We start from the raw sequence: 22,413 nt of genomic DNA on the forward strand, positions 1-22,413 counted from the left end.
CAGGAAAGTTGACGTTTTAGTTCGGGACCCTTCTTCAGAAAGACCCTTCTTCTGAAGATGGGTCCTGACCTGAAACGTCAGCTTTCCTGTTCCTTTGGTGCTGCCTGGCCTACTGTGTTCCTCCAGCTCCACTCTGACTCCAGCATCGGCAGTTCTTACTATCTCTGATTTTTCTTGCCTGGCTTTGATTTGGCAAGAATAATTTCTCCCCAAGATACCTTTCCATTTGCAACTTTAGAAAGTGCTGCAAAAATGTTTTTCTTCGGCCAGTCTACTTTGTCGTTCATAATCTCTGTTCAAGCTCATGGATATCAGAATCAGAAACCTATGGACAAGCAGATCTAATTAGATCATAGAGTAGTGGAGACATATGGTATGGAAGCAGACCTTTCAGTCCAACTAGTCTATGCTGACCAAGTTTCCTAAACTAAACTAGCCCATTTGCCTGCATATGGCCCATATCCCTCTAAATCTTTCCTATTCATGTCCCTGTCCAAATGTCTTTTAAATGTCATAACTGTAACTGCATCTATTACGTCCCTTGCAGTTCACCATACAAACTACCCTCATGTTAAATGGAGATCCCATCTTCTCTCTCTGGTGGACATAAGAGAACTGACAATTGCAATTCAAAGAAGAGCTAGGGTTAACGTAGCACAGGGAGTTCTACTGGATATACTGGGCAATACAAATCCCACATGGATAGAGCAGGGACAGGAATGGTTGTTGCAGGTTCTGGGATTTAGATGTTTTAGTAAGAACAGAGAAGATGGTAAAAGGGGCGGAGGTGTGGCACTGTTAGTCAAGGACAGTATTACAGTTGCAGAAAGGATGTTTCGGCTCTCATCAACTGAGGTAGTATGGGCTGAGGTTAGAAACAGGAAAGGAGAGGACACCCTGTTGGGAGTTTTCTATAGGCCTCCAAATAGTTCCAGATATGTAGAGGAAAGGATAGCAAAGATGATTCTTGATAGGAGTGAGAGAGACAGGGTAGTTGTCATGGGGGACTTCAACTTTCCAAATATTGACTGGGAGCACTCTAGTTTGAGTACTATAGATGGGTCAGTTTTTTGTCCAGAGTGTGCAGGAGGGCTTCCTGACACAGTATGTAGATAGGCCAACAAGGGGCGAAGCCACATTAGATTTGGTACTGGGTAATGAGCCCGGGCAGGTGTTAGATTTGGAAGTAGGTGAGCACTTTGGTGATAGCGATCACAATTCTGTTATGTTTACTTTAGTGATGGAAAGGGATAGGGGTATACCACTGGGCAAGAGTTATAGCTGGGGGAAAGGCAATTACGATGAGATTAGGCAAGATTTAGGGAGTATAGGATGGGGAAGGAAACTGCAAGGAATGGGCACATTAGAAATGTGGAGCTTATTCAAGGAAAAGCTCCTGTGTGTTCTAGATAAGTATGTACCCGTCAGGCAGGGAGGAAGCTGTGGAGCGCGGGAGCTGTGGTTTAGGAAGGAAGTGGAATCTCTGGTCAAGAGGAAGAAGAAAGCTTATGTTAGGATGAGATGTGAAGGCTCACTTAGGGTGCTGAGGGTTACAAGGTAGCAAGGAAAGACCTGAAGAGAGAGCTCAGAAGAGCCAGGAGTAGACATGAGAATTTGTTGGCAGATAGGATCAGGGTAAACCCTAAGGCTTTCTATAGGTATTTAAGGAATAAAAGAATGAAGAGAGTAAGATTAGGGCCAATCAAGGATAGTAGTGGTAAGTCGTGTGTGGAGTCAGAAGAAATAGGGGAAGCAGTAAATGAATATATTTCAACAGTATTCACTCTAGAAAACGACAATGTTGTCGAGGAGCATACTGAGATACAGGCTACCAGACTAGATGGGATTGAGGTTCACAAGGAAGAGGTATTAGAAATCCTACAGAGTGTGAAAATAGATAAGTCCCCTGGGCCGGATGGGATTTATCCTTGGATCCTCTGGGGAGCCAGGGAGGAGATTGTTGAGCTTTGATCTTTAACTCATCATTGTCTACAGGAATAGTGCCAGAAGACTGGAGGATAGCAAATATGGTTCCCCTGTTCAAGAAGGGGAGTAGAGACAACCCTGGTAATTATAGACCGGTGAGCCTTACTTCAGTTGTTGGTAAAGTGTTGGAAAAGGTTATAAGGGATAGGATTTATAATCATCTAGAAAAGAATAAATTGATTAGGGATAGTAGGCATGGTTTTGTGAAGGGAAGGTCGTGCCTCACAAACCTTATTGAGTTCTTTGAGAAGGTGACCAAACAGGTAGATGAGAGTAAACCGGTTGATGTGGTGTATATGGATTTCAGCAAGGCGTTCGCTAAGGTTCCCCATAGTAGGCTATTGTACAAAATGCGGAGGAATGGAATTGTGGGAGATATAGCAGTTTGGATCGGAAATTGGCTTGCTGAAAGAAGACAGAGGGTGGTAGTTGATGGGAAATGTTCATCCTGGAGACCAGTTACTAGTGGTGTACCGCAAGGGTCGGTGTTGGGTCCACTGCTGTTTGTCATTTTTATAAACGACCTGGATGAGGGCGTAGAAGGATGGGTTAGTAAATTTGCAGACGACATGAAGGTCGGTGGAGTTGTGGATAGTGACGAAGGATGTTGTAGGTTACAGAGAGACATAGATGAGCTGCAGAGCTGGGCTGAGAGGTGGCAAATGGAGTTTAATGCGGACAAGTGTGAGGTGATGCATTTTGGTAGGAGTAACCGGAATGTAAAGTACTGGGCTAATGGTAAGATTCTTGGTAGTGTAGATGAGCAGAAGAATCTCGGTGTCCATGTACACAGATCCTTGAAAGTTGCCACCCAGGGTGACAGGGTTGTTAAGAAAACATACAGTGTTTTAGCTTTTATTAATAGAGGGATCGAGTTCCGGAACCGTGCGGTTATGGTGAAGCTGTACAAAACTCTGGTGCGGCCGCACTTGGAGTATTGCGTAGAGTTCTGGTCACCACATTATAAGAAGGATGTGGAAGCTTTGGAAAGGGTGCAGAGGAGATTTACTAGGATGTTGCCTGGTATGGAGGGAAGATCTTACGAGGAAAGGCTGAGGGACTTGAGGCTGTTTTCATAAAGAGAAGAAGGTTGAGTGGTGACTTAATTGAGACATATAAGATAATCAGAGGGTTAGATAGGGTGGATAGGGAGAGCCTTTTTCCTAGGATGGTGACGGTGAGCACAAGGGGGCATAGCTTTAAATTGAGGGGTGAAAGATATAGGACAGATGTCAGAGGTAGTTTCTTTACTCAGAGAGTAGTAAGGGAATGGAATGCTTTGCCTGCAATGGTAGTAGATTCACCAACTTTAGGTACATTTAAGTCATCATTGGACAAGCATATGGATGTACATGGAATGGTGTAGGATAGATGGGCTTCAGATTGGTATAACAGGCCAGCACAACATCGAGGGCCGAAGGGCGTGTACTGTGCTGTAACGTTCAATGTTCTATGATCTATTTTCACAATTGTCACAATTATCAGAAATTAAAAGATTGGGTAATAATGCAATCCTGTGGGCCCAGACCTAGTAGGAACATGGAACAGTCATCAATGATATATAGGCTAATGAAATCATTGTGTAGCGTTAATTGTACAATGGTATCAGTTCTGCATGGTTAGACTTCTGGATATTGAGAAAATTTGTAATATTGGATTAGTTTCAACTTCCTGGAAAATTCCCTTTTCTGCTGTATTGGGATTTCCAGATTGATGCTGTAGAAATAATTACTGGGCCATTGGAGAACATGGGCTGTTAGTTTAGTAATTCTGCACAGTTATCTTTATGACAACCAGCGACATCTACAGAAAGGAATTGATTTTAAATGAATCTGTGGTTACTTGAATTGCAGATATTCTGTTGGAAGAAAGCAGCCCATGCAAGCTGCATTAAATCTTCTCCAAAGATATATAGCAGCCTATTTTGCATGTCCTGTTCTGGAACAAATATTATGAAGAAAGATTTAAACAACTTCTCTTTCCCCTTGGAACTGTGATTATCATGAGGAAATCTTTTTTGGAATATTCAATGTCAAGTTAAATAGGGAAGAATTTTTCCATTGGCTGTTAAATCAGTAACTACAGAAAATAAATTTGGAATTATTCCCAAAAGAATGATTGAGACAATGAAGGAATGCTTCTGTGCAGACCATGTAGGGTGAACTTCCAGAAGTATTAATGGAAAGAGAACCCACAGTAGATTTTAAAATTTTTATTGGTATTTGAGATGTTCTAAGTGATGTAATAGTACTTTCAGAGCTTGAAAATGACCATATGCAGTGAAAGATTTAACTTCCTTCACAAATGTCTCTCATCTCTATAGAATTGAGTAGAAATCCACTGATGCCAAAAGGAATTGCGAAAGGAGCCTTTCAAGGGTTGAAAACTTTGTCATATCTCCGGATTACTGAGACAGGGCTTTCTGAAATTCCAAAAGGTGAGGCCTGTTGGATATTTTGCTGTTCAGGGTACTTCTTAATAATTTAAGACTAAATTGGTTATGAGTTAACCATGACCAATGACACTGCCAAATTAAATATTCGGCATCAAATTAGAGTAAGCAAAGAGTCCTGTGTAAGTCATTTTTTAACCCTAGGTATGCTCATGCTTTTTATTTGATTTGTTTTCAAGACCTGCCAAGTTCAATATCTGAAATGCATCTTGACCGCAATAGAATTCTCAAAGTGGAAATGGATGATTTCACAAACCTCAGCACTTTGGTCAGGTACAGTATTTAAAATCAACTCTGAAATGCAGCATTTGAAAGTTCGCTTAAAAATGTTGCACAGCACTCAGCAGGTCAGACAACACTGTTGGGAGAATACATAAGAAACTAAGAAATAAGAGTGGAAGTATGCCATCCGACCCATCAAGCCTGCTCTGCCATTCAATAAGGCCATGGCTGACCTTCTCACATACTCAACTCTGTTTGCCCGCCCACTCACCATCATCCTTAATTCCCTTACTGTTTGAAAATCCATCTACCTTTGCCTTAAAAACATTCAACAAAGTAGTCTCAACTGCCTCACTGGACGGGGTATTCCATATATTCATTACCCTTTGGGTGAAGAAGCTCCTCCTCAACTCAGTTGCAAAACAGAGCAAAACATTTCATCTTGATAACTTTTTATCAGAGCCCAGTTGGGGCATTCCAGCTCTGTTGTGCAAATTTAAATCTGAGACAGCTACTTTAAAATCAAAATTCACATACCTCTTCCAAGGATGTTTAAAATATTGAGAAAGAAAACTGAAATGCATTGAGTTAGTCCCCCACCAATGGATCATACCTTAAATAAAAAGCCATTAGGGTGGATCTAAAAGAATACACACTTGATTTCAAGTTCTAACTTACAACCTGGATTGCAATTACACTCTATTGACCAAAGTGAAACGTGGGTATGATATCATTTTTGGCTGTACTGTAATATTGAAAATTTTGTTAGTGGCCATTGGTTATAAACATATAGAATGACTATAGTTAAAGGGCTACTGGTGTCCAGCCTGTCCCAATTAATTATAGTGCCATATGTATAACAATTGGAATCATGTAATCTCCTAAACGATGAAGCAAACGAGATAGAAAGGATGAAAGGAGTGTCTGAGAAATGAAGGAAAGCCAAGATCACAACATTCATCTCCTATCCCTGCAAACATTCCTAAAAGGTTCAGGGTATGGCACGGTGGCTCAGTGGTTTGTACTGCTCCCTCACAGCACCAGGGACCCAGGTTTGATTCCATCCTCGGCTGACTCTGTTTGACGTTTGTGCATTGTCCTTGTGTCTGTGTGGGTTTCCTCGAGGCACTCTGGTTTCCTCCCACAGCCCAAAGATGTGTAGTTTAGGTGGTTTGGCCATGATAAATTGCTCCATAGAATGTAAGCTAGGCAGGTTAGCCTTGAGAAATGAAGAGATTGGGTGGGTGTATCTGGTTCGTATGCTCTTTAGAGGGTCAGAGTGGACTCAGTAGACAGATAGCCTTCTTCCACGCTGTAGGGATTCTATGATTACATTGACTCTGATTAATTGAAGTAGTTATCTACTTGTTAAACTTCCATAGAAACTATGTTGAAACAAGATTTAGATTAAATTAGATTAGATTCCCTACAGTGTGGAAACAGGCCCTTCGGCCCAACAAGTCCACACTGCCCCTAGCAGCATCCCACCCAGACCCATCCCACTATAACCCACACTCCATTTAAGTTTCTTAAAAGACATATGGCAGCCTACTTTGCATGTCCTATCCTGGGACAAATGTTAAAGTCATCAGCTGAAAAATTATTCAACAAGATTTCATATTTTAAAACATTTGCTGCAACAAAATATGACAAAGAACACACCTGGCTTTTTTTCACTCTTTTGTATTAATGCATATACAAAATTACAGAAAGGTATGTACTACTTTATTACTGGCATACATCTTTGTCTTCGCACAATTGCAACATTATAGCAAACAGTCCACTGTTTCTCCCAACTTCCAGTGGACTGCTGCCTTTTTACTTTCCCAGCCACATAGCATCTAATCCCAGAACAGACAATCATTGTGAAGGTTAACCTGCAAATCCCTTCTCATTCATCGAAGGCAGGTTCGTTTAAATCCAAAAAAGCTCAGAGATGCCAATCAGAGGCAAGCTCCCACTTGTATTCTAAATGATGAACAGTAGAGTCCACGTTTCTCTGCTTCAGATGCAGGACTGGCTGTCTCTAATTTTTGCATTCCACCTCTCAGATAGCTGCAGACTACACCAAACAAACTGCTGTCGGCATGTGGTATTTATGGACTTGAAGCTTATAAACTGATTACAAGAATGGTTACTGTGCCTTCTTCCCCAAGGCAATCTCAAATACCCTGGACTTATATCTAAGTAGGAATTCTAATTAGTTAAACTGAATCTCAACTCCCTATTAATCCTAGAAGTAAATGGATAGTTCACAGCACAATTGTATATAATCCTATACTAGTAACACCTTTTTGACACTTTGGGAGACTCAGGGACTCTCATGCTATAGTCAGAGACTGTTACTACGATCTCCACGTATATTTTTCTCAGATATCTCTTGTAAAGCAATCTGATACTATCATTGATCTCCTACAAAGAAACCATCCAGGCTTACTTTTTAGCAGGCTTTAGCAGGCAGGTTACATAACCCCTTGATTCATTCTAAATTAGAAGGTACAGTCCCAAGATGTAATAATCTCTTAAACCAAAGCATTCTAACAAGACTTTTTTACAAGACCTACACCCCAGCCAACTACACGCTCAGCTCTAGCTTAAAGAAATTGAGAAAAAATGGGACTTGGCACACAAGCAGGCATCTCTTCCGCGGATTCCCGCATTCCCTGGAAAAAAGTGGAACATCTTAGCATTCAACCTAATTTTGCCTTCACGTGACATATCTTGTTGCAGGTGCAGAGTATCTGATTGGTACAATACCATCTAAGAACTACGGATGCTGGAAATTAGGAACCAAAACAGAAATTGATTTAAAAGCTCAGCAGGTCCAGCAGCATCTTTGGAGGGAAATCAGAGTTAACATTTCGGTTTGAGTGACGCTTCCTCAGACTTTGTTTTGAGAAAGGGTCATTGAGCTCGAAACGTTAACTCTGACTTCTCTCCATAGATGCTGCCAGACCTGTTGAGGTTTTCCAGCAATTTTTGTTCATGTACCATCTTAACATTGTTGTGTTGTTTTCAATCACAGAAGATGTTAACAAAAATTAGAGTGATATGGCTTAAGGCAGATGCTGGGATCCATTCATTTTTGACATGTGAAGTTGTGATTTTTCTGAGCCAAGATTGATGAATTTTTTTTTTAAAAACGCACAGATGTTAAACCCTGCAGAAAATCACAATTGTGTATCTGGGAAGTTCAGTGTACGCACCACTGTGATCGAGACAATTCTTCAAAGTTCACAAGGTAACGCAATCGGCAGCAGCTGAGCATGCAGGAAGCTCTAAATAAAAACAAATGCAATTTTACTGGATCTTAGCTGCTCATGATTTGGCTTGACTCCAGAGCTATTGAGGTTATTTAGGGTCAAAATTCCTCAAATTATCTCTGCTGTTGTAAATCTAACAGAGTGGAATACCAAGCCACTCCCAGACACCTTGTGAATCCCAGAGACTGGGTTAGCTTAAGGGAGAGTTAATACAGTGTGGAACTGTAGGAACACAGCAGATCAAGACCTGATGAAGGGTGTAAACCTGAAGCATCAGCTTTCCTGCTCCTCTGATGCTGCCTGCCCTGCTGTATTCCTCCAGCTCCACACTGTATTGACTCTGACTCCAGCATCTGCAGTTCTTGCTATCTTCCAGCTTAAGAGGAGCCCACGACTGCTCAGAGGTGCATCACAGGTCCTGACCCTAAATGAGGCCTGGTAAACTGGAGTGACTCAATGCCATTTTCAAGGGTTAAAATGCATCCTGGAAAACAAAATGTTGAAATAAAATGTCCTTTGTTATTCTTCTACTCCCTATGGAGCTAATGAGGTTCCTTTGAAGATCATCAATACTCTTCAGGATCAAGTAATTTTTCTTGGACATCCTTCAGGAACCTTTCAACAAGTTTTTCAGCAAATGACAAGGCCTTAGCAACTAACATAACTAACCAATGAGGCCTTAAAGTTGGGTGGAATTGTTTAAGGTCATCCAGGAACTCCCTTAGACTTGGCTCTCTTTGCAGAGGAGATGCCTTAAGTGTACCTGGGCAACTCAGCAGCAGAATTTAAAAGGGTACTGAATTTCAGGGTCCACAATAAATTTCTCACCCGCTCCAATTGCAAGTCTTGCTTTCTATTTTTCTCCAATCAAGGAATTGCAGGTCATACATTGCCACCCAGATCAGTTGAGCGTACCAATTGAAGTTATCTTGCCTTAGGGGAATTGTTTCCACTCAAAGTGAAGAGGATTCTTCTGTATTTCCATGCAAAGCAGGGAGCACTGAAAAAGCAGTGTTACAGAGTCATTCGTGCGGCACTCTCAATATTCCACATGGCTAATCCACCTGGCACGTGGTAAGGAAGTTGTCTGCGTTTTAGTAGAGGTGTGCTTCTCAGATTTCCTCATGATTCTTATCTCTTCCCTTCACTCTTTACAGGTTGAGGCTGAGTTCCAACAAAATCAGATATTTTGCAAATACAACTCTCAGCCACATGCCGAACCTCCAGGATCTCCACTTGGACAACAATAGATTGTTTGCCATTCCTCCGGGCCTGTCAGAACACAAGAACATCATGGTAAGGGTTAGGGTTAGGATTAGGATTAGGGCTGGGGCTAAGGTTGGTGTTACGGTTAGGGTTAGGGTTAGGAAAGGAAGTGGGTATTTTTAGAACATTGAGGCCAGATCATAAGCTTTCCCATATATGGCAGTGAGGAATGTGAGGTCTTTATTTATTGCCTGTACTGTCTGCCTACTGAAGTATGAAATGAGAGAATGAAACTGGAGAACTGCTTTGAAATGTAAAAACAATTTGTCGATTTCTCAGAGACAGATTTCTTGACTGAGATACATTATTCAGACATTCGTGTTTGCTCCTGAGATTCAGTTTGGGTGAGGTAAAGTGCTTACAGTGATTCGTCCAATCTTGGAATTTTAATAGGGCAGAAGCTGTCTGGTACTTACATTGGAGACCCCATGGGAAGATTATGCACATTAGCTTCTTAAGAGAACATTTCATCCAAATATATAGAAAGAAGACCATTTGACCCATCATGATGGTGCTGTACTTGATAAGACAATTTAATTAGTTTGCTCCCTTTGCCCTTTCTCCTTTATCATGCAAACATTTTAAGCTTTCTTTTCATGATTTATTTCCGATTCCTTTTTGACTTGTGATTTTGAGTTATTTTTGAATCTGCTTTCATTACTCTTTCAAGCCGTCCTTTCCAGAATATAACAACCCACTGCATAAAGAATTTTCCTCTTCTCCTATCATTGATACTTTTAATAATTACCTTAAACCTGACTCTTCTGTTACTGACACAGCCATTGGAACGGTTTATCTGTATTTATCAATCAAAGCCTTCCACAACTTGGACAGTTCTGCTAATTCTCTCCGTAAATAAGTCGGAGTCAGAGAGCGAAGTAACACATTAATGGGCAGAATTTTCTGTGCCTTTTAGGAGTGTGGAGGTGTTTAATTGGGTGAAAACAATAATTCAGTTTCCTGACCATAGGCTAATGCTCTGCTTTAAGTTTTATAAAATCTGCCAGGCAAGTAAGCATTCTTGATGCTTGGTTAACTTTTTGTATTCATTAGCATTCCACAAATACTCAATACCACCTCAACCCTGCTGGAATTATTCTTATCCCTTCTGCAATTTTTCTTCTTTTTGAAGCTGTTGTGCAAAAGCTTTTAGTGAAAGGGGTGAAGCCTCCCTATTCCAACCTTCTCGTGAGAAATCTCAGTCTTGTACACGCTTCCACACAAGATGACAAGTGTCCGCACTGTCATATTTCCACATTGTTCTGTGGTTGGGCTCACAGAGAAAGATGCCTTTCACTTTTGGTTCACAGTGAGTTAAAGAGTTCATCTGGTAAGTTTATGAGTCAATATGGAATTGAATTAAACAGACCTGAATAATGCCTAACACACTCTAGAGCAGATTCAAACTTGAACCTGGGACCTTCTGGTTCATGGGGAGGGGGTGGGGGAAACAGTACCACTGCACCAAAGGAACCCATGCATAATCCTTGGACTATGCTTGAACATTAAGTTTAGCCTGGAGTAATGGTGTGATTGATCCAATCTGCTGTGGGTTAAACAAAAAGGAGAAATCAGCCCAAGTCCACCCTTTGATTATTATCCACTGATTTCAACTACTAAACCTCTCAATGTTGAACAGCCTGCAACAATTAACTACGTTCAAGGACGAGGAATGACTACCTAAGCACGATATAAGATGCAGAGAATGTGGAACCATTTCTCAGCGTTCAGGCAAGGATGGAAAAACATGAAGGGATTGCTTTTGAATGCAATGCCTCAATAGAACATTGATGATTTCAGGAAAAACTGGAAAAACAAAAAATTGAACGTTACTGGTGACTTGCTCATTGCCCTTGTCTCCTTGGAATATGTGCCAAGAAATGTCAATTGAAACTGAAACCTCAGTTTAATACTGAAAACCAGGACACCTCTCCCCACCCCATGTACAGTTTGCCAAAGATCTTCAGGCAGCACCTCCCAAATCCACGTCCATCGAGAAGGACAGGGCAACAGATAGAGGGGAACCAACACCTGCAAATTCCCTCCAAGTAACTCACCATCCTGACTTGGAAATATATTGCCATTCTGAATAGCTCTGAGGAAGGGTCACCAGACCCAAAACATTAACTGTTTTTTCCTTCACAGATGCTGCCAGATCTGCTGAGCTTTTCCAGCAACTTTGTTTTGTTCCTGATTTACAGCATCCGCAGATTTTTTTTCGGTTCATTTTCAGACAAGAAATGAAGTTATCTCACTTGAAGTTTTATGTTGGTAATTACGTTCTAAGGAGAAAAACACTCTTTTTCAGAGAAGTATACTTTAATAGCTCTTGTCCGGTTTGTCACTTCTTGACAGGTCTTTTACAGGTTTGACAGTTCCAAGGAGACATTGTACCTTTTATATATAATTCTCTCTACAGTTAACACTCCCAGAGGGTACTTGAATCCCCAAATAAATGTGCCTGAACCACTTTCCCAAAAGGAGATCTGGCCGACACCTAGCCCCATTCTGTGTCCTGTGACTATATCAGCAGAGATAACCAATTTGATGACCCATGACCAATGAGGTTGTTGGAACCAACTCTTTAAAATATATATTAAGACTTGGAGGAAGGAAGTAAATGTACTGTAGCCAAATTTGCAGACAACACAGAAATAAATGGAAAGACAAATTGTAAGAGGGGTGAAACAGCTTACACAGAAATATTGATGGGTTAAGTAAGTGGGCAAAAATGTTGGCAAATGGAGTGTAAAGTGAGTGAATGTGAAGTTGTTCATTTTGGAAAGGAGAGCAAAACAGGTTTATTATTTAAATAGAAAGATAGTGTAAAAAGCTGCAACTAAAAAGATGCTGAGGGGGGTGTTACTTGAGCACAAAACACAGAAGGCTTACACACATGAGCAACAAGTGACTGGAAAGTTGGCAGAATGTTAGTCCTTATTTTAAGGGGATTGGAGGTTTTTTTTCTTAAATTATTAATTTATGGGATGTGGGTGTCTTTGGCTAGCCAGCATTTATTGCCTGTCCCTAGTCCACAAGTAGAAGAGTAGGGAAGTCTTATTACAGCTGTACAAGGTGCCGGTGAGATATCATCTGGAGTACTGTGAGCAGTTTCTGTCCCTTATTGAAGGAAAGATATCATTACATTGGCAGTAATTCAGAGAAGATTCACTGGGATGATCCCTAGTTTGGAGGTATTTTCTTCTGATCAAAGATTATACAGGTTTGGATTCTGTTCACTGGAGTTTAGGAGAATGAGAGTAATCTTATTGAAATATGTAGGATTCTTAAGGGGCTTAACAGGAGAAATGCTGAAAAAGTGCAAACCCTCATGGGAGAGTCTAGGACCAGTAACCATAGTCTCAGAATAAAGTGATGCTAATTTAAGACCGAGTTAAAACAGAATTTCTTCTCTCAGAAAGTTGTGAGTCTTTGGAGCTCCTTCTTGTGGAGGCAAAGTCCTTGAATATATTTAAGGCTAAGATAGATAGATTCTGCAGCAGGGGAATCAAGGGTTAAGGGGAAATGACAGGAAAGTGGACGTGAAGGAATTTTGGATGAGCCATGTTCCTATTGAATGATGGATTAGGCATCTGAAAGGCCTACTCCTGCTCTTATTTCTTATGGACTTATGGTCTTAACTCTGCTCTGCCAAGGGGTAGCCTGGCTTTGCAAAAGGAATGCATTGAGATCAGACTTGCTATGAGCTGGTCAGCTCTACACATTCTGGATTCCAAGCAACAAGGCTACCAAATGACAAGTAAATGAAGATAGCTGGCCATTCAAGTAGCCAGCTGCCTGTGGGAACCATGCAAACAATAAACCTGAGCTAACTCCATTCCCAGCCTCGCTGACATTGCAAGTGCCAAGTTTGAGGGGGGTGGGGCTGGCAATTTCAGGGAAATTCTGCCCAGTCAGGGAGGCTCTCTACCTGGCAAAAATATTGGCTGGTTGACTTCCTGAATTCTGTCTGAACTCTCCACACCTAACCGCTTAAACTCTTTCATCATTTTCAGGAGTTCAAGTAGATCACGCCCAAACCTTTGAAACTCAATCAAATGCAAATCAAATTTAAACAAACTGTCCTCAAAATTTAACACTGGTTCCAAATTGACTAATCTGTCCTGGCAACACTTCTAAACCTTCCATGTCTGATATTGTCGCTCTGCAATTCAGCGTCTGAGATGAACGCTGTGATCCAGATAGAGTCTAACCAAACTAGTTTGTTGCATTTGTAAGATTACCTTACAATCTTCCAAGTTAAAGGTTATCTGAGGCATTTTTTTTTCCCTCTGGGATTCTGCTTCCCTTGGGCTTCTTCCAGAATGAATCAGTTGATGAAGAAGTTGAGAAATGTGTCAACACTCTAGCACATTTTTGACCGTTCTGCTTTGTTAGGAAGCCTGAACTCTGACCTAGCGTTTTCATTCTTCACCTCTTATAAAGGACTGCTGTCTTCTTACATGTAAAACCTTTCAATTTCTTCAGGTTCATGAACACAATAGATCATCATTATTTTGCTCTTATAGAAATCACACTTCTGTATGAAAAGCCCTAATACTATAAACTGGCTGTAACTAATTAATGAATTATAAAGTTTGCACGATGAAAACATTCAATATCTCAAGCTGTATTTCTTGCTTAGCCAGCAGCTCAGTCTCCCAGCCACTAGATTGAGCATGTTGTTTGTGAATGCATGATTGAACTAAGAACGGAGAAAGCCATTGAATCAATGTTCAGTCACTTATCTAAAGAGATCCCAATAGCCTTCTGTTGTTGCATCCAATTTTGTCTTGAAATAATCTTGGCTCCTCTCCTCTGTCTAGAAGTTTATTTCATATGTTAATCACCTTTATTTAAGTAGAAATACATTTTGAATCATCTTTTTTAGATGAAACTGTGACTTTTCATTTTACCTCCCTAGATAAAGTAATAATTTGCGTTAGCATTTTCTATATGTTTAATAAAATCTTTCTTTTTCTCGTACCTTCACGGGGCTTAGGCCATGCTAACATTTATCACCATCCCTAACTGTCCATGAACTGACTGATTTGCTAGGCTATTTCAGACAGCACTAGACATAGCCACGTTACAATGGGTCTGGAGTCACATGTATGCCAGACCAAATGAGAAGAGTAGACTTCCTTCCCTAAAGGAAGTTAGTGAATCTTATACATAGTTATGACAATTGATAATGACAATGTGATCATCATTAAACCAATGGTAAGATCCAGACTTTTGCTGTGGTAGGATTTAAATAGGGATTAAATCCCCCTTTCCAATATTGCTATGCCACTGCCTCCCCTGTTTCTCAGCTACTTCCTTTCCTGGCTGTAAGCTCTAAGTTCTCCTTGTAACTCAGATTTCTGACTGAAGAGATGTCCTTTTTAATGATATAGATATCGAATCCCCATAGTGTGGAAAGTTCTTAGATGTGTGGTAGTTCTTAGATGGCTCTTGTGATTCCGGATAATTAGAATTGAGTACTATTTCACATGGGGTTGGGCCAGAACACTGTGAAGTGTTGTAATTATCAACTTTATATGATTATCATGTTTTGGAGCTGTGGAATTGAATATAGTATAAATGAAATTTGGTGGAGGAGATGGGGGGGTGGTGTGGTGATATGAAATCTGTTCTGACACTGCTTGAGAGTAAGTGCGGGTGATTTGATTATTAGAGATAAAAGAATGGCTTTGTTTGTTTCATTGAGAAGAAAATGAGACTGTCATGCTTGGCAACAATGGCAGCAGTTTCCAAGTTTATAATTGGTTTCCCTGGGTCTTCCAAAGTCTCAGGAAAGTTCTGGATGTGAGTTTGCTCGCTGAGCTGGAAGGTCAGTTTTGAGATGATTCGTCACCATTCTAACACCAAGCGCTGGTGTTATGTCCCGCTTTCTATTTATTCGGTTTATAAATAGAAAGCGGGACATAACACCAGCGCTTCATCGGAGGCTCACTGATGATGTTACCTAGAATGGTGACGAAATGTCTAAAAACTAACCTTCCAGCTCAGCGAGCAAACTCACATCCAGAATCTCAACCTGAGCTACAAATCTTTTCAAAACTCACTCTCAGGAAAGTGTTGTAGTTTAAGATTGTAGATAGTTGTGCTGGGAATTGCCCCTTTATGTGATAAATGAAAAGGACTTGGTGTCACAAGTTTCTACCTCGGTTCAAAATTAATATATTCCGTGTTGCTATAGGAAGGGAGCAGAGGTAACTATTTTAAGATAATAAAATGAGAGGCTGGATGAACACAGCAGGCCAAGCAGCATCTCAGGAAAACACTTGTCCCCGCACCTCCTCCCTCACCCCTATCCCAGGCCCCAAGATGACATTCCACATTAAGCAGAGGTTCACCTGCACATCTGCCAATGTGGTATACTGCATCCACTGTACCCAGTGTGGATTCCTCTACATTGGGGAAACCAAGCGGAGGCTTGGAGACCGCTTTGCAGAACACCTCCGCTCAGTTCGCAACAAACAACTGCACCTCCCAGTCGCAAACCATTTCCACTCCCCCTCCCATTCTCTTGATGACATGTCCATCATGGGCCTCCTGCACTGCCACAATGATGCCACCTGAAGGTTGCAGGAACAGCAACTCATATTCCGCCTGGGAACCCTGCAGCCATATGGTATCAATGTGGACTTCACCAGTTTCAAAATCTCCCCTTCCCCTACTGCATCCCTAAACCAACCTAGTTCATCCCCTCCCCCCACTGCACCACACAACCAGCCCAGCTCTTCCCCCCCACCCACTGCATCCAAAAACCAGTCCAACCTGTCTCTGCCTCCCTAACCGGTTCTTCCTCTCACCCATCCCTTCCTCCCACCCCAAGCCGCACCCCCAGCTACCTACTAACCTCATCCCACCTCCTTGACCTGTCCGTCTTCCCTGGACTGACCTATCCCCTCCCTACCTCCCCACCTATACTCTCTCCACCTATCTTCTTTACTCTCCATCTTCGGTCCGCCTCCCCCTCTCTCCCTATTTATTCCAGCTCCCTCTCCCCATCCCCCTCTCTGATGAAGGGTCTAGGCCCGAAACGTCAGCTTTTGTGCTCCTGAGATGCTGCTTGGCCTGCTGTGTTCACCCAGTCTCTCATTTTATTATCTTGGAATTCTCCAGCATCTGCAGTTCCCATTATCTCTAACTATTTTAAGATCAAGTTACAGGCTTCCCACAAAGCTCCACACATCACAGACACACAGAGGTTCTGTATGTTTAGCACAGAGAAAAATTGCTTTCACTTTATAATTTGCCCTAACCGGGGATGGCGGGTGAGGGTGGTGGCGGTGGTGGTTGGGGGGGTGTGGGGCACAGTTTCTGACTCACATCCTGTGGTCAGTTAGGGATTCTGGGTCATGGTCTGGTATCATTGGAAATAAACCTTATTGCTGCTCATTGATTTAAGAAACTTCAGAAACCAAGGGAAATCCCTGGTGATTTCCACTTGAAGTTACTATGTGCCAAATGCATTAGAGACTAGGACCAACTGTTAACTGTTTGCTGTAGAAATTTTAATTTTGTGGATAATGTAATGTGTCATAAATACAAATGCAAAGTAGCTCTCGCTGTAATTTAAGTTATCGGTTGCTCATTAACCCAAATAGTGTTTAGTCAATAATTTTTGTTCAGTTATTTGTTACAGTATATTTTTAAGATATGAAATCCTGTCCCATTCTTTCAGCAAATAACTGAAAGTTTGAATCTTTTTTTAAACTTATTGACCTCTACACAGGTCAGAACAATACTTCAATCATGGTCGAAATAGTTACACATAAGAAGGAAGAGATTATTTAACTTAGGGCCTTGTCAAATGAGACTCAATCATTGCACTATTCCACTGAGCCAGAATATTGTCAGTTCCCGTGCTAGAGATTTAAAGGCAAAAATATATAGTGCAATATAAAAAGGGAATTGCATTGCTGCAGTCATTCAAGTAAGATATTAAATTAAAGTTCTACCTGCTCTCTCAAGTGGATGTAAAAGTTCAAGAATCACAGAATTATTCAAGCCTGATTCAGCTGGCCATTTGAAAGGCCATGTACCTAATATAATTTCCAACCTTCTTCTTATAACCCTGAACATTCTACCTATTTGGCAAATAATTCAACTCTCTCTCGTGTCTCGAAAGTTTCCTTGTGAGTATTTCAAAAAAGAGCAGGAGTTGTCTTTGACGTCTAGTTAATATTTATTCCTCAATTGATGTCATAGAAACAGATAATATGGATATTATTTGATAGCTGTTTGGAGTTTACAGTGGTCACATTGGCTGCCTCATTTCCTAAATGTGGAACAGTTAGCTACAAAGCACTTTGGCTTGCCCTGAGATCATGAAAGATACTTCATACATTCTAACTTCGTAATTTATTGCCCTACCTTGCTTGCATATATTTTCTATCTGGTCTGCTATGATTTCTCGACCTCTTTCAGTTTCATTTTTAATAATTTATACCATTTATGGAATTTGCACATGATCAAATTTTCTTTTCAAAGTGCACCACTTTACACTAGATGGTTTTATCTTAGGTCGATGCAGTGAAAATATCATTATTTAATTTCAAAATATTAATGGGTCTTGACAAATTAGAGAGTGTGAAGCTGTTCCCATTGGCAGAAAGGTAAAGTGAATGACAAGCAGCTAGGAGGTGACTGAAGGAAATGATTCTCTACATAGCAGGTCTTGGGGTCTGGAATATCCTGAAAGCCCTGACAGTGTGGTGGGAGCAGATACAATCATGGCTTTCAAAAGAAAATTGGTTAATCTTTAACAGAGAAAAGAAATTCCGAGCCATGGGGAAAAGGCAGGGGAATGGGGCTAGTTGAGTTGATGTTGCACAGATACAATGGGTAGAATCTATACACTCCTGATTGCTGTGGACTGTAGCATGTAATGTGCCTGAAGATCATGAGAAATCCATTGAAGCCATACTTGAAGTTCAGATCAACTCTGCATTGACCTAAGTTCCTGATGTTGAGGTGAGGTTCTTGCTGGGCAGGGCTGATCCATCCAGTCAGGAGAATTATTGATTGTTAGCAATTTAATGCCTCCATTATTATGTAGCTCTTTATTGTACCACTGCTACAAGCAAACTAGGTTTCAAAAATCCACAATAAGGAAGTCAGAATGGCTAAATGGTGACATCTGATCACCACTTAATACAAAGGATCTCCATGTTGATAGCAACAACCAACATCTCAGTGTGCGCCCAATGGGCCCTGACTATTTGCACTTCGCATGCACAATCTTGGCGTCTGGCAGACGTCAGTGTTTAGGACCTTCATGGCACATCTTAGATTCACTTACAAAATGCTTCTATGACTCAATATGGCACAGCAGGGTGCACTGACAACTATCTTTGTAATGCTGCAGCAAGGACATTGTGCTCTCAGGAATATGCACTGAGTTCATGCACTGGATCTTTACTTGTTCTTTTAGTGTTCACTCACTTTGAGCCAACCTGGATGGTCACAGTATCCCTGCCGTGCCTTGACTTGCCTTTTTGAGCCTGTCCCTTAGTCAGAGATGCCAGACTCACACCACTGTCGTGTTGCTGTTCCATTTAGTGCCTCCACAAAGTCGGAAAGCTTATCGTGGTTGACAGCTGTCCTCAGTAAAGTCAAGTGAGCTAGCCTTTGGTCAAAGGGACCAGCACAATAAGTCATGTGCAGCCTTCCATACCAATCCAGTGGCTTAGGCATGGTCAGTCAGCCTCTCAAACTGTCCAGGCTCAGGATCCTCTCATCATAAGCAATGAAGAGCTAAATGTCGAACAGCTCACCTCCCATCTTGACCCTAGGTGGGCGTTGCCCTCATGGAATGAGAAAGAGACAGGTATTAAGGGGCAAGAAAGTGGCTGACACAGCCATTACATTTGGTACAAGTAGGGAGGCGTGCTGAGTGAGTGAGTGGGCAGTGCAGAGGGCATGCAGGCTTAGTGGTATCAAGGGTTGGAATGGGTCAAGACAAGTGAGAACAAATGCTGCACACTGTGGTGAGAGTGATAGAACAGAAGACTTGATGGAATGTGGGTACAGTAGCAGAGATAGAACGAATGTGATTTATTGGACCGAAGATGGTAGCACTTTTGCCGGCAGTATGGACATTGCCATTGACTTACTTGTTACATTGCTGGCTATTGCTCCATCCAGTTGAGACAGCATTGACCCAGGTGGATCAAACTGGAACTATTCTGGCATAATCTGGTGTTGTGACCTCCACTGCCGGTACAGCAGGAAGAGGATGCCCTGTCTGTGCATCACCCCATCAGCCAGGACTTCCAGGTCCATGCCCTCAGAGCAGAGCTCCAACATCTGCTATCTACCATGTCTGATGCAATTTAGGAAATGTATAGGCCAGCCCTGGACTGACGGTGCTTGCCTGGGTGCACAAAGGCCTTTTAAAGATGGTGTGGGTGTCAGCGAGACTGATCAATTCCAGGATGACCCAGCAGTGGCAAGTTGTTCTGGGGATGATGACTAAGTGAATGCGATTAACAATGAGGTCAGGCAAAAGGTGTGCCAGAAGGCTGGGCTAGACAGTTAACAAGGCAAATTTGGTAAGACACAGCAAGAAAACACATTGTGTTTTGTGGAGAGAGATCACCCATGAAACTCGATACAAGGTAAGATTGAGCCCAGTGGGATAAGTGGCCTCTGAACTGTAGCCATTCCGAGATCCTGTGACCCATTTTGCAATCCCTGATTAATGTGATTGAATTGAATTCAATTTGATTTTCATTTTGCATTGGAAGTTATTGCTACATTCAGTATTCATTGGGTTTTATTTTATTAATGTTTCCGATTACAGGCTCTGTATCTCAATGACAACCAGATAGCTCATATAAGAGGTGGTGACTTTTGTCCCAAGGTGGATGATCCATTGAAAAGCCCATACAGTCGGATCAGCCTATATGGAAATCCTATTCCATACTGGGAAATTGAGCCTGGAGTCTTCCGCTGTGCTTTGGACTGGATGTTCATCCAACTGGAGCGACCCAACTAATGCTCCATTCTGGATATAATGAAATTGACTGAAACTATGCCAGAAACTAAACTCAAGGCATCTTACTACCATTTGTACAGTTGAATTCCTTAAACAAACTGCTGAATAGTGAATAGGAAAATTTTTTAAAAGCAGCATTTCCTTTTACACTCATTACATTCAACTTGCGACTAGTTTAAGTGGTTATTTTTTGACTTTTTTTATACGTTTGCCGTTTCAAGAGTCTATGTTATACACAAACATGTTCTGCATCATGTACTGAGATATGCACGATTAACATGCATTCATAAAAAAGAACAGCTTTCAAGCAAGCTTTCCACTGCAGTTTGCATAATAAAAATGTGATAGAATTTTCAGATTGATATAATGGTATTATTTGATGATATACCATCCATTTATTGTATCAGAAACCATGCATTTACTTCAGTTAACTCCACAATTTTTTCAGCCATCAACAAGACACCAGAATTTCTCAGGGGGTAGGGTCTGCATGAAGATGAATGTATGTCACAGCATTGCGACAATGTAATTACTAGGCCAATGATAATATATATGGTAATGCATGCTCCAAAATAAAACTGTAAGTGCCAAAGTTTTGAATAAAATCAGATGAATTTACACCATATCTTGGCACCAGTGAATGTGAAGTTTTGTTTAAGCAGTGAAGGTGGTGAAAACAAGGGATTATTTCTTCATATTTGGAACCACCTGGAATAAAATGCACTTAAAGTCATTCTGCTGAGTTCATTTGACTGGAGCTGGCTCAATTCTTCAATACCTAAAAGTGAGGAGCAAGGTTCCGCCTGAATACAATCCCAGTTTATAGATAGAGATGCATAAGTAGGAGTTTAATGTGAATTTTTCTGTTGATTGTTTTCCAAAGAATGTTAAAGCAAAGAAGGAGGCTAGTCAGCTTATGCTCATTTAAAGAGCAATGCAACTAATTCCTCTTCCCAAATAATTCCACATGAAACCCTGTAGAATATACACACATCCAACATGTTCAGCCTATTATTTTGGAAATTAATAGGATTAGAGATTATCAATCTGTGACATCAATCTTAGTAAGGGAAAATTTCAGTATTTTCAATGGATTGACTTGATCCAGATATAAAGTGTTCTTCATTACTATACAGCACAGGATTTACATACTCTGCATGCCCCATTACATTGAAAATTCAATTTTTATTTTTTCAGTTAATTCGACAAGTAATTTGTGGAGTCATGCACATTAGGAAGGATTTGAGTTTGATTCTGGTTCTGTGTTAGAAAGGCATGAACAATTCTATAAACATCCCATTGACTATGATAAATTTGTAGAAAAATAGTATAAATTCTGACCTGATGTCGGGCCAGGTGAAATTCTCTTTAATTACTTCAACTACCAGAAAGAAAAATGGGCAGAGGACTATCCTTGAGCTCAACTCCCTAACCACATCTCCTTCATCACAATACCATCTCTGCAAATTTTTAAACAGGAAGACAGATTTACAACTGCTCCAGGGGATTTATATAAATCTTATCACATCACGCAGAAACAGTTCAAGGCACATTGCGTGCAAAGAGCTACTTTTGAATGCAGCAACTGTTATGCAGGATGCAGTAAAACTCCGTGATAATCCCACCTGATGGCAATACTGGAACAGTCTGATCCCAGATGAAACTTGACTTGATAGGCCATATGTTTAACTTTTGCAGTCAGTTAATGTGATGAGTCATTGAAGCATATTCAGTCTGCAGATGCTGTTCAACAACAGAATAGATAATTGTTACACAAAAGAGGAATAGAAAGGAAAGTTATACATATATGTGGAAGACAATTTTAAAAAAAATCTTAACACAAACATCTAAATTTCAAACTTGTTTCCTAATGCTATTACAGATGGAATGCGAGAAAAATATTACTCGTAGTTCAGCTTTGTAAATCTTTACTGAACTGAATTTATGCAGTTTCTTTTTCCAAGGCTGTAGCTACTGTTTGATGATTACTTTCTAGGTCCACGGAGATGAGCCTGTCATAGTTCTGATGATCTAAACCTTGTCAGTTCTAACAGTTTGAAGACTTCTATTAAAGTTCACCAGGTTTGGAAAGTCCAAAGAATAGAAACTTCTTTGCCTAGGGTGACCAACTCCGCTGAACTGGATATAAAAGTTTTTAACTCCTGCCAAGAGAAAAACTTTACTCTTCTGAGCTAAACTCTGGATTATAG

General features: G+C 40.9%; 1 protein-coding gene across 1 annotated transcript in view; it reads left to right on the forward strand.

The window, feature by feature from the left end:
• Positions 1–20,786, forward strand: part of LOC125462889 (decorin-like) — a 58,915-nt gene extending 38,129 nt beyond the window's left edge. Inside the window, exons 5-8 of the mRNA XM_048553365.1 lie at positions 4,310–4,423; positions 4,618–4,711; positions 9,081–9,219; positions 20,009–20,786. Coding sequence (XP_048409322.1) covers positions 4,310–4,423; positions 4,618–4,711; positions 9,081–9,219; positions 20,009–20,203 — 542 coding nt within the window. The 3' untranslated portion in view covers positions 20,204–20,786. The remainder of the gene's footprint in view (positions 1–4,309; positions 4,424–4,617; positions 4,712–9,080; positions 9,220–20,008) is intronic.
• Positions 20,787–22,413: the final 1,627 nt, after the last annotated feature.

Source organism: Stegostoma tigrinum, chromosome 21 (genome assembly GCF_030684315.1).
Source record: "Stegostoma tigrinum isolate sSteTig4 chromosome 21, sSteTig4.hap1, whole genome shotgun sequence".
NCBI classification, from domain to species: domain Eukaryota; kingdom Metazoa; phylum Chordata; class Chondrichthyes; order Orectolobiformes; family Stegostomatidae; genus Stegostoma; species Stegostoma tigrinum.